The following is an 11364-nucleotide window of genomic DNA, read 5'->3' on the forward strand; positions in this document are numbered from 1 at the left end:
TCATTATCTTACTCTGTCATTAGAGGCTACATTGGCCTGTGTATGTCAGTCTATTTGGACAGCAACTCTTTTGCTAGCAGTGTTCCCTACATTTATTAAAATCCCTGAAGGTAGTGTTGTATTCCATTTCTGGTATAAAAGCCCTGAACGTTTTGCACATAAACAGAAATAGTGTGATATAACTATGACTTAATATTTCCAGAGAATGGTCAATTATAGCTATTTAAATAAACACTGCCTGGATTTTCTTAGGAGCAAGTACAGAAACTGGAAACCTAATTCTCATTTCATTTAGGGGGAAAAAATAGTCTCGTGCAGAAGCTTTTTTTTCTTTTTACTGTGCTTGTTTTTATTTTCCCAAAGTGCAGTTTATTTCTAATATGAGCACAGATGTCTTTTGAATCCAACTATTATTTTGCAATAACATATCACATACAAGGGAGTAACATCTCATAAAAATAAGCTTTTTTAATCATTAAAGAAACTCTCTGTAACTTGAGATTATTTTCCATGGGCCCAAATTTCATACCGACTGAAGGGAAGGAATCTCTAGCAGACCTACGTCTGAGCATGAGATTCAAGCTTCCTAAAATGTTTTTTCTACTAAAATTAGGGTCAGTGACCTTTTTCCCATGGTATACTTACATGTGATCCAGAACTGGGTTTTTTTTTCAGTCTTACTGAATTCATGCCATCTCCATACTTAACAGTTGTAGAATTCTGAGTATTTGGTTTACACAGTGTAATTTATCATTTTTAAAGTATATTTTTGGCCTAAATTTTTACTTGTGTGAACTGATGTAGCTTTGCTCATTTTATTAGGTTAAATCTGTTTGCAACAGCAAAGGATTTAACATCTGGCTTCTTTGTAATTTTTATTTGATTTTTTTTTAATCTTTTGGGATAATAATGACTCTTTAATTAAAAAAAAAAGTGTAGGCTCATATCACATATAATTTATATTTAAACTGAACATTTTTACATTTTGTCCACTCTGCTTTACAAATAATGTCAGACCAAATTATAGGGGTCTTTTTGAAGATATAGTTTAATTTGTTTTCTGTTTACCCTCATAAAATTAAATAAATCTTGATGTTTATGTGAATATGAAGATTCCTGCAAGGATGGCAATTGCTGATTATCTTTATAAAGATTTTTTAGCATTTAAAACTGAACTGTGCTGTGTTTGATAATAACTCAGTTCCAAAATATCTGAGGAAAAAATACTATTTTGCAGCATTGTTAATTATATTTTATTTTATCTTATCTTCAATGAGCAAAATCGAGATGTTTTACAGGTGGACAGAATAAAAATCAAAGTAAATATTTTGCAACAAATTGTTTATAGTTGTTTATGGGTTCTAGAAAATTATTAAATAATATTCTGGTGTAAACATTTCACACTATGTACACATTATTTGAAGAAAAAATCCATTTTTGCACAATTAAGATGGTAGAATTTCATAGATTAAACACATATTTTATTGGCTTGAATCATGCAGTTTTTAAAATGTTTTTTCGTGTGGAAACAAAAGCATTACTCATCACTGAATCCTCAGCATAGGGCAGTTTTCAGGCCACCATTACCAGGTTAACATTTCTTATAGCTTGGTTCTTTCATTGACTTTTAAGGAATTAGTGTGTTATAATTGCCGTGGTTGTAGCTTATCAATGTCAAAAATAGGTAATTGCAGTTGATGGGCTGCAGAAAATATTACATTTTTTTAAGCTTGCCTGTGTTTTAAATCGGTATTTGCTTTTCCAGGATTATGATGTTTAATGCTGGGGGTTTGTGTGTTGTACTTGCTAGAGCTAAAAATTAAGTAGTTCAGTTTAAATATGAGCTAGCTAGATTAAAACCTGTCCAATGGGCATCAAATTAATATTAAAAAAATAATAATAAAATCCAGTGACAGTCTGAACTGGCAGAGGAAGGTGTAGATTGCAGGGGATTGCAGTAGCTTTTCACCATAGTGGTGGCAGCATGGTTGGACCCTTGCTGGCATTCACCTTTCTTTAAAATGTCCCTCACTCATAACTGCCTGTGTTTTCTTCACATCTCAGCCCAAACACAAACCTGGCCTTGGGATAAACTGTCTGTAGCCAGGTTGATTTGGCTATTTTTTCATTTGGAATCAACCAAAAAGAATGTGAGTCTGTCTTTCAGAAATAGCTGGCCGGTGGCAAAAGTTCAGTGCTTTGAGCTTGGTGAGTTATGAGTCCTAGAAGGATGGTTGCTCACTGTTGGGGGTGAAAACATTTTAGAAGATCAAAACTGTGCACCATTGTAATTTGTCTTTCTGTAGGGAAATTTGGCTTTGTCTCACAATCATGTGCCTGCCTGCCATTCTACAGAGCTGCAAACCGCATTTTAATGAGTCAGACTTTCCTGTACCTGGCAGAGAATTTCTGGTGAACGGAGGTTTAAAACCTATGGCATGTAAAAAAAAAAAAAAACAACCACCAAACAAAACACCATAGTATGTAATTAATTCAACAGGGTGCCATGTTTTCAGCACACGAAACTTCGTGGTGCCAGAACAGTATGTTTATTCTCTTTTAAAATTAATCTCTGGAAATCAGAAATAAAACCCAATGCTAATGCCACGTTGCAGTTTAAAAATTAGATTAAAGAAAACATGCAGCTGGGGCGGTGGATTTGTTCCATGCTGTCCATGGGGCTCCCTCTGGGTGTTGGCAGTGGGGTACCCCTCTCACCCGCTGAGGGGTGCTGGCTGCAGGGGCACGCGTCTCCCTGCCAGGTGCTGATGGGTCTTCCAGCTCCCACAGTCAGCACCAGGGATTAACACCCAGTCCCCATGGGGTGCCAGCAGGTCCCTGGCCCCCGGGGGGGCAGGTGGGCACCCGGCAGCTCCCAGGGCCCCCTTCAGCCCATGCATGGCCCCAGCCCATCTTCTCGCATGCTACCCTATGGCTGAGCAGTGTCATCATCTGGGGCACTGCTGGGCAGAGAGGCACAACTTTTGCTTTTGAATTTTTAATTGAGAATCCTTGCACACCTGGCATTCTTTCATGCTTTTTTTTTTTTTGGGGCAGGTGGGCACCCGGCAGCTCCCAGTTTTCCTTCTTTTTTTCTCTCTCTTTCTGCAATGTTTTGGTTTTCCAGTCTCATTCTTGCAAGTGCAGCTTACCTGTGGTCTGTCTGTTGCAATACATAACTCATTCCTGGAAAGAACAGGTTTAATTGAGGAGGCAATCTCTTTCTGGATGTAAAACAATAAAATCTCTTTACGTTTCTGCATATGTTTAGGCGTATTACAATGGCTACCATGGTGACACTTCTGAAACCTTTTTGGTGGGCAATGTGGATAAGTCTGGTCAAAAGTTAGTGGAGGTTGCCAGGAAATGTAGAGATGAAGCAATTGCAGCTTGCAGACCAGGGGCTCCCTTCTCTGTAATTGGAAACACAATCAGGTAAGCCTTACATTGACAAGTAAAGGGAGGGCTGGCAAGTGGGACAAAGGTTATTGGTGGTTTGGTATAAAGCTGATGACATGTTTTATGATTCAAAACCATCATTTCAGTCTGATATCAGTATGTGAACTGCCAAGCTATAATGTTTTTCCTTGGGTAAAAGATTTATTATGTTTTTTTTAAGTGAATTACACTAGGGTTAGCAAAGATAACTGCAGAAGGAGTCAAAGATATTCCTAAGGTAGATTTAAATTAACATGTAATTTGCTGTGGGGTTTTGGTTTTTTTTTTATTTGTGTGTGGAACTATACCACATCTGTCTAACAATGTAAGAAGGTTAGAAAACATTGTTTTCTTTATACAGCAATAACGAATGTTACAAAGGTATTAGTCAACATAAATAAGCTTCTGCTTAAATGTACAAAATTATTTGACTGGAGAGCTTCTGATCTTACAAAGAGCAGTGCATGCTAACGTCACAGGAAAAAAAAGATCTCACATCCAGAAATTTTTCCCTATTTTGCATCTCTTCTAGCCTTCACATAAATGCAGTCATGACTTCTTTTTTGCAGGCAGTTTTTCAAAGGTACCTATGGATTATTTTTAAATGTTTGCCAAAAAAAGAAAACCTAGACATATATCCATTTCATTAAGCAATACTTCTCTGGACTATTAATGGTCCCAACATACTAGTGAATACATTCTGATTACTTAAAAGCTGCAAGGCTTAGTCACCTTGAAAGGATGCTGCTTTTTTTTCTTTGTAAATCTTCAAATACTTTAAGGAAAAAAGCGAACGGCAAAATATCAGTTAGATGTATTTAGAGCTTTAAAAATATTGTAACAGAGTCTGAATCAAACTTTAGTAAAGCCTCTTTGGGTTATATCTGAGAAGCTTTTATTGAAGACTTTGTATAAAATTGTGTTTTTGACAGTTTTAAATTATAGGCTAACTAGCCCGGAGAAAAAAGATAGTGTCTTTCTGTTCTTTCATAGGAAATGTTGAATCAGACCCCTACTGGGAAAAGAAATTTAATGCATATCTCACTATCTTACTGTCCATGAATATAATAGAAGTGAATTCAAAATGTAGTTTTATTTTTGCAAATGGGATGAGTCGATAGATGCACCTCATATTTTTGAACACCTAGGGTTCAACAAATTTACTGGTGGTGCTCTTGCATTTTAACAAAATTTATTCTTGAGTAGAAGGGGGCACAGAACACTGGATTCTTATTCAAGCATTCTATCGAGCTCTGCATTCATGGCTGTGTCTAAAGGGCATGTCAGCCTTTGATTCTCTCTGAGAGGTAATTATCCTTTTCCTGTCACGGAACAACAAATGATAGCTAACTACAGAGGCACATTTGCGGTAGTCACATTCATCAACTGCAGAAAAAAAAATTCAATTTAATTGTGCAACACAGCTGCACATAGGCTTTTTGAGCATTTCTGTTGTTCTCCCTGTCTTGCTATTCCTCCCTCCAGATCTATTTTTTAAACTTTTTTTCTGGTTATTTTTTCCCCTTTTTTGTCTCTTCTTCCATTTTTACTCTCTGTACTTTCTTGTTAAAGTAATTTTCCTTTGTGGCTCTCATTCTTTTTTCCCCATTGAAGGCTATGAATGTAGAAAATTATCACAATTACTCATATAATTGAGCCTCTTTGTAGCAAGTGCAACTCCAGTAGCCTTTCTCCATCATGAAAATGGTTTCATTATAGGGTTTTTCATATTCTCTGACACCATCTACACAGAGGAACAGGCGTGCAGATGAGATGTACTAGGAACAGGGTAGATCAGTAAGGTCACAGTAGGAATAATTAGCTCTGCTATGGAAAGAGCATCTAGGCCTTTTACTGCTACATAAATGTACTGTCCGTGGCTTTTAGTCACAAAAAAACTTACTAACAAATGGAGCTCCCGCCTACTACTTTGAAAAAAAGATTTGTATCAACACTACAATTTTCCATCATTAAGACTAATAACACAGAGCCTAGTATACATCAAGGGGAATAAAAAGAAAAATCTCACATTCAAGTGGCGGCTGGGTGCTGACCTTTGTTCCCTCTTTCTGTGTTCAACTTAACTCTTTACAAAAAAGAGCCACACGCCACACCAACATGCAGGTGAACTCCAGCTAGTGCTAGCAAAGCATGGCATTCAATTGGAAAATCTGATAAATCTCCATGCAGGATAATGCATTTCATTACAGATTCACTACATTAATTCTAGCTGTATAAAAAAATAATAATAATAAAAGAAAAAAGAAGAAGAAAAATAATAGGTTTGAATGTGACATTGGATTTTTGCTGCGTTGATACGGAGGTCAGTTTACTTGCAAAGTGTAAATATATAGTCAGTGCCCCCTTTGAACAGCATATTAATCAAAGCTAGTGGCTGTTCAAAACTACATATAAAATAGTGAAAAATCAGGTCATTAACTTTATTTCTCAAGATTTCATCGTGTTGACAATTTAAATGTGCTGATTTGTTTAGAACTACTTGTAATGCTGCCTCTGCTGAAAAATTTCCTTGGTTTGGTGAAGCTCTGTGATTCTGGTTGTTCATCGTTTGACATTTGCATGCAGACAGACATATCCATCCCCATCCATCCATCAAAACCTTGCATTTCTAAAGAGTTAGATACAAATACCTGAGAACATGCACCTACAAGCTGAAAACACTTAGGCCCATCAGAATGGAAGTGTGTTTCTTTCATCAGTGTTTCTATAAAGGTGCTCAAGTGATATGCAGAATGTATCTTAGGCACAAATAATCAGAATATTTCTACAAGAGGTTTGGGAATAATTATATCACAGAGGTAAGTTTGCATTCAGTATTCTAACATGGTCTTTGCTATGGAAGCTTGATAGTTGACACAGTATTTAATGGATGGTAGTTCCTTCTCCCATCAGCTATAAGTTGCAAATAAAAGATTGCATGGATTTGTGAGTACTTTGCTTAAAAAAATTTGAATATTTGCTAACCTGTTCTTGAAAGGGGTGGCAAAACTGTTGGTCAGCTGCAGTCAAAACAGAATTGGGCACTATGTTCCATTTCCTTCTACAATTTCTGACACTTCTCCCTCAGAAAGAAACAAATCTAATTTGAAATCTACTTTTTAGACAGTAAGTTTAGGGACACAGAAGTAGGATTAATATAGAGAGCTAAAAAACATAAATATTATATTGTTAAATTAATTTCCAACTGCTAGGAAAAAAATAGTAGTGATGAAAGTATTAATAAATGGTTTAAAATGTTTAACTCATAAGTATATGTTTTGATATTAATTTAGAACAATATAAAGCAGATTTTTTTAAAAATCTGTTTCTATCACATTATGCACATTTAAACAATAAGTAGCTCAGGCAAAATAAGTCATTTTAATGTCATCTGTGATAGATTTTCCTTGACAGCTACTGTAAATTACAATTACACTGCTTCTCTCTGCACTTGAAAGTAAGCATTGCAATAAATTATCTTTTATTTCAATCCATCATGTCTGCTTTCAGAAACAGAGAACCTCAAATAAAAGTTCAGCACTATTGTAAGAAAAATACAGTAATTTGTGTTCCAGTTTGGAACTAAAATGTACCTTTCTTTCAAAAAAACAATTGTTGGCTTTCAAAAGTATTACTAATTATACCTCAACATTTATTGTCATTATAGGGAATCCCAGAACTTGCACATTCCCTCAGTCTAGGATTACTATTTAAGAGAAAAATACTTCAATATTTTCCCAGTATAATTTTGTAATTTCTCAAATTAGATAATATGGTACTATTGAAAATAGGTATTTTTATCACTAGCAAATCTACTTCAGCCTGATGCTGTGCCACTCAGTGGTCATTTTGTTAACACTGGATCTAAGGAAAACATGATTACTTCTAATTAAAAAAAACATACAAACAAAAAAAAAAACATTCATACCAACACCTAAAAAAGAAAACAGTTGTAGATCTGTTACTGCTTTTAGTGTTTCCCAAGTGTGTTTGCTGCTCAGAAGTGCAAGACAGATTTGTTTAACAACTTCAGCCAGTTGTGTCATGCTGCTCTGCAAGACCACTGTTGATAAAGTTTCATCTCTGGGGAGAAAAGCTGGCACTGCAGGGAAGGCATCCCTAGCTGGGATGAGGTCACTGGGGTGCTTAGCTAGGTAGTGAAGCAGTCTGTGCCATCTTGTCTCGTCAACCAAATCCTTCCCTTGTGCCACCAAGAGCCCAGAGAGACAGTTGCTGCCAATGCTGAAAATGGGGTTTGTTTCATTTTTTTTCTTCAGTAAGGGCTCAGAATACTGGACCAGACCTGCCTTGAGAAATAATTTATTACATTTGGTAAAAAGAAAATGCAGGTTTTGAGGTTCCCCCTTACAGAAAAGAACAAAACAAAAACAAACAAAACAAAAACAAACAAACAAACAAAAAACAAACAAAACAAGGTGGGGGGCGGAGTGAGAAGTTCTACTCCTAAGACTGGATGTTTTTTCTCCTGGAGCTGGGATGCCTGTTATCCCATAGATGCTCCCAGAGGCTATCTGCACAGGGCCAGCCCCCTAAGGAAATTCTTTTAACCTGCTTTTCAGCTTCTTAGTGGGAGGGATTTATCCCCATTCATCCAAAAGCTCCTTTCAGGAGAGGCTCCAGAGTATCAGGGAGAGCTTTGTAGAGCATCAGTCCTGTCTGTTGCTGCTTTGTGGCAGTTTCCATGTTGGGCTGCTGGCAGGACAGCAGTGTGTCTCCACGCTCATCCCTCCTTTCAGAGAGTTAACTGTTGTCTGTCATCATGGGGAGAGGATGCTCAGGAGGGAATGGACACTCAGCTCTTCTATGTCCACTCCCAGAAGCATGATGCCACCATACTAGAGGCTCTGTGTATGGGTTTAGGTGGACAACCTGGTCCTCAGTGATGTGCCTCTGCTGGTCCATCCTGATGCCAGACACCTTGCCTTCTGCAAAGGAGGAGGAGCACTGCAGGTACCCTTGACTCAACAGCCACTGAGCTGGAACATATGGCACTAAAACATAAGTATTGGGCTCATTACATTATTATGCTTTTAGTCCTGCCCAACTCACCTCTGTCCAAGCATGCAATATGGCTCAAAGAATAACAGGTGTGATGATAAATGTTGTCAATGGATGTTTCTGACTGATTATTCTGAAGAATCTTTTTTTTTTTTCTTTCTTGACACTGGTGGTGCAGTGTGGCTCTGCTGCCCCAGCCTCTGCTCTGGAAGTGGTTTGGCTGGGGCATGTTTCTTGGCCAAGGGGGCTGTTGGGCTGGCACATCCACCCAGCAGTGCAGCTCTCCTTTCCCATGGCAGATGCCAGGCAGCCCAGCTCAGCTGTGCTGGCTCCTGCCTCCCACCTTCACTACTTCCCTGCTTGCAATAGGGGCTCCTCCAGCTGTCTGATTTAAGCTGCCTGTCCAGAATGAGCAGCGCATGGAGCTGGGGCTGCACTTTTGTAAGGTTGCCTTACAGGGAAAGCTGAGAAGAAGGGCCACTGCTGACAGATCCTGAGCTGGCTGCCTTACAGGGAAAGCTGAGAAGGGCCACTGCTGACAGATCCTGAGCTGGGAAATGAGTCAGGGAGACCAAAATGTTGAGCTGTTGTCAGCAGCAAATGGCAAACTTGAGCAAAAATGCTCCTCTTCATGGCATCCTAATTTTTTTATCGGATTCCATAGTCTGGGAATCCTGGAGGCTGGAGAGACTGAAGAAGATCAACTCTTCAACTCAGAGCTGTTTCAAAGTTCTCCCTGCCAGCATTTACAGCCAACATGTAGTTGTATGTTTACAGGATTACCTTTGCAAGTTGTAGCTGGGGTTAGTAGCTTTCTTTTTTCATGCTGGAGGTTCTACTCTTAACTCCACAAAGATGAAAAAGCTCACTAGGGTGTTTTAAATACTCCAGAGTAAAGCTGTAAGTTCTGAAATTCGGCGTAAGGTGCTTCTGAAGCACATGGAAATACTAAAACCAGGGTGAACATGGCTGGGTTTCATCGCTGCAGTATATTTTCGCCACAGACTTTCTCTGTGTCACTTCAGATTCATTGGCCACATTACATTTTATGTAAAGAATACACAAGCTCTGTATGTAAACCTTATTAAGTGGGAAAGAGGGGGGCACTGGTGCCAGTCAGTGCAGATTGCAAAGCCCAGTGAGCTCCAAGATGCCTATTTTGATCACAGTAACTACTGAAGAACTAGTGCCAACAGAGTTAGTTTCAAGCTTTTGGGCAAGAAATTGGCAGAATTCACCACTAATATAAATGAGAACCACTTCTTTGACTGCATAAGAATGGAGTATTGTCTTAACACTGCCTTTTTTCTGCTCTGGCTCTCATGTGCCCGACACCCAGCACAGCTGCTGCTGCTGCCACCCTCCTGGGCACAGGCTGAGTGCTGGCATGAGAGCTTCCCCTGCCCACAGGAGAGGATGTGGCTGTGGTGCTCAGAAGAATAATAGCTGCACCAAGAAAAAGCTTTATGCCTTACTACAGAAGGTGCATTTGGGAGAAATCCTGTAGCAATACAAAACATCTCAAAAAATGACCCTACTCTTTCAGTGGCCAGGGATACTGTGAATACTCAGTGAGATTGTTCAGTCTTTTGCAAAAAAACTTGCAGAAGAAGGTGGAAGAAAAGCTTATTACATGTTGCATGGATGGCTTCTTGCATCTCTTTTCAGAGAATCGCTTCACCCATATGGGAATCATTATCTATGTTGCTCTGGGCTTGGTCACTGGAGATCTTCTGGTTTGTTTTGTGTGTTTCTGAGTAACCTGGCTTTCTAACTCCTCATGGAGCATCGTCATAGGCAGTGGGCTCAGTCTTTAACCCAGACACGGCTGATATGATAGAAAGACATGGGAGAAAGTCTTTCCCATTGCTAGAAGGACTTTTCACTGCATAAAAATTCATTATTTTTCCAGATTAACAATGTATAAGGTAAACACCTGGACTTTGAATACAACCAAATGAAGCCCGACTTCTAGCCCTCTTTGCCAGTACTTTGGAGTTTGGGGGCAGCCAAACTTGAAATATCCATTTTTCTCCAGAGTTACTGAAAGTGATGTGTTGAGTCTTTTTTTTAGCAGGGCAATGGGTAGGTAAAAGGTAATATATAAATACTGTTAAAATGCGCTCCTAAGGTCAGAACGCTGCAGCATTATTAACCAGTGACCTGGCTTCTCTCTGACTGGCATTTCACTGTGGTGGAGCACCACAGTGGAGGCAATGGGGAGAATTTTGTAGAGTAGGGATGATGGTTGGACTTGGTGATCCCAAGGGTCTTTTCTAATCTGAATAGTCCTATGATTCTCTGGTTCCTTACATTCTGGGACAGTGACCCACGGGCACTGGAGTGAGCACTGCAGGGTCTGTGAAGCTTGGTGTGCAAAGGGATTACTGCACAGCAACTGAGGCAAATTTGCACCTGAGTAAGGGCCTCCCCATGGGATTTAACATGCTTTAATTTATGTGAGAGTTTACACTTTTATTTGAGTTTCTTGACTTTCCTGCTTTGCCACCTGTAGTCCAACTCTGAGAAGGCTTTTGCTAGGGTGTAAATATAGGCAAACCTGAAGTTTTTAAGTGCCTAGCTCAATTTAAAACAAATAAATGAAGCTTTTAATGTTGTAGTTGAAATCTTTTCAGGCTAAAGTACCTTCCTGCTTTGCTCCTGTTTCTTTTTAGAAATAGTGTGGGGAGGGCATGCAGGGACAGGGGTAACTTCCTTGTCATTTTAAATCCATCTCCTGATCGCTCAAAATCTCCATACATTTCCGTTTCAGATGTGGGCAGCTCTCCTGGCTAAGCTGCCTCAAGTCACCACCTGCACCACTGCCTCCACCACTGCTCAAATGAGGGCAGAGCCTCAGAGTGAAGCCTGTGGGCACAGGGGGGCCCAGCAGCCAGAGGACAGCAA

At 39.2% G+C, this 11364-nt stretch overlaps 1 protein-coding gene across 1 annotated transcript in view; it reads left to right on the forward strand.

Annotated features, from left to right (window-relative positions):
• METAP1D (methionyl aminopeptidase type 1D (mitochondrial)) overlaps window positions 1-11364 on the forward strand; it is a 27506-nt gene that overhangs the window by 13046 nt on the left and 3096 nt on the right. The window contains exon 6 of the mRNA XM_009996308.1: window positions 3272-3435. Within this exon, the coding sequence (XP_009994610.1) occupies window positions 3272-3435 (164 nt within the window). The remainder of the gene's footprint in view (window positions 1-3271; window positions 3436-11364) is intronic.

This window comes from Chaetura pelagica, unplaced genomic scaffold (genome assembly GCF_000747805.2).
Source record: "Chaetura pelagica isolate M959 unplaced genomic scaffold, ChaPel_1.0 scaffold3, whole genome shotgun sequence".
Classification (NCBI taxonomy): domain Eukaryota; kingdom Metazoa; phylum Chordata; class Aves; order Apodiformes; family Apodidae; genus Chaetura; species Chaetura pelagica.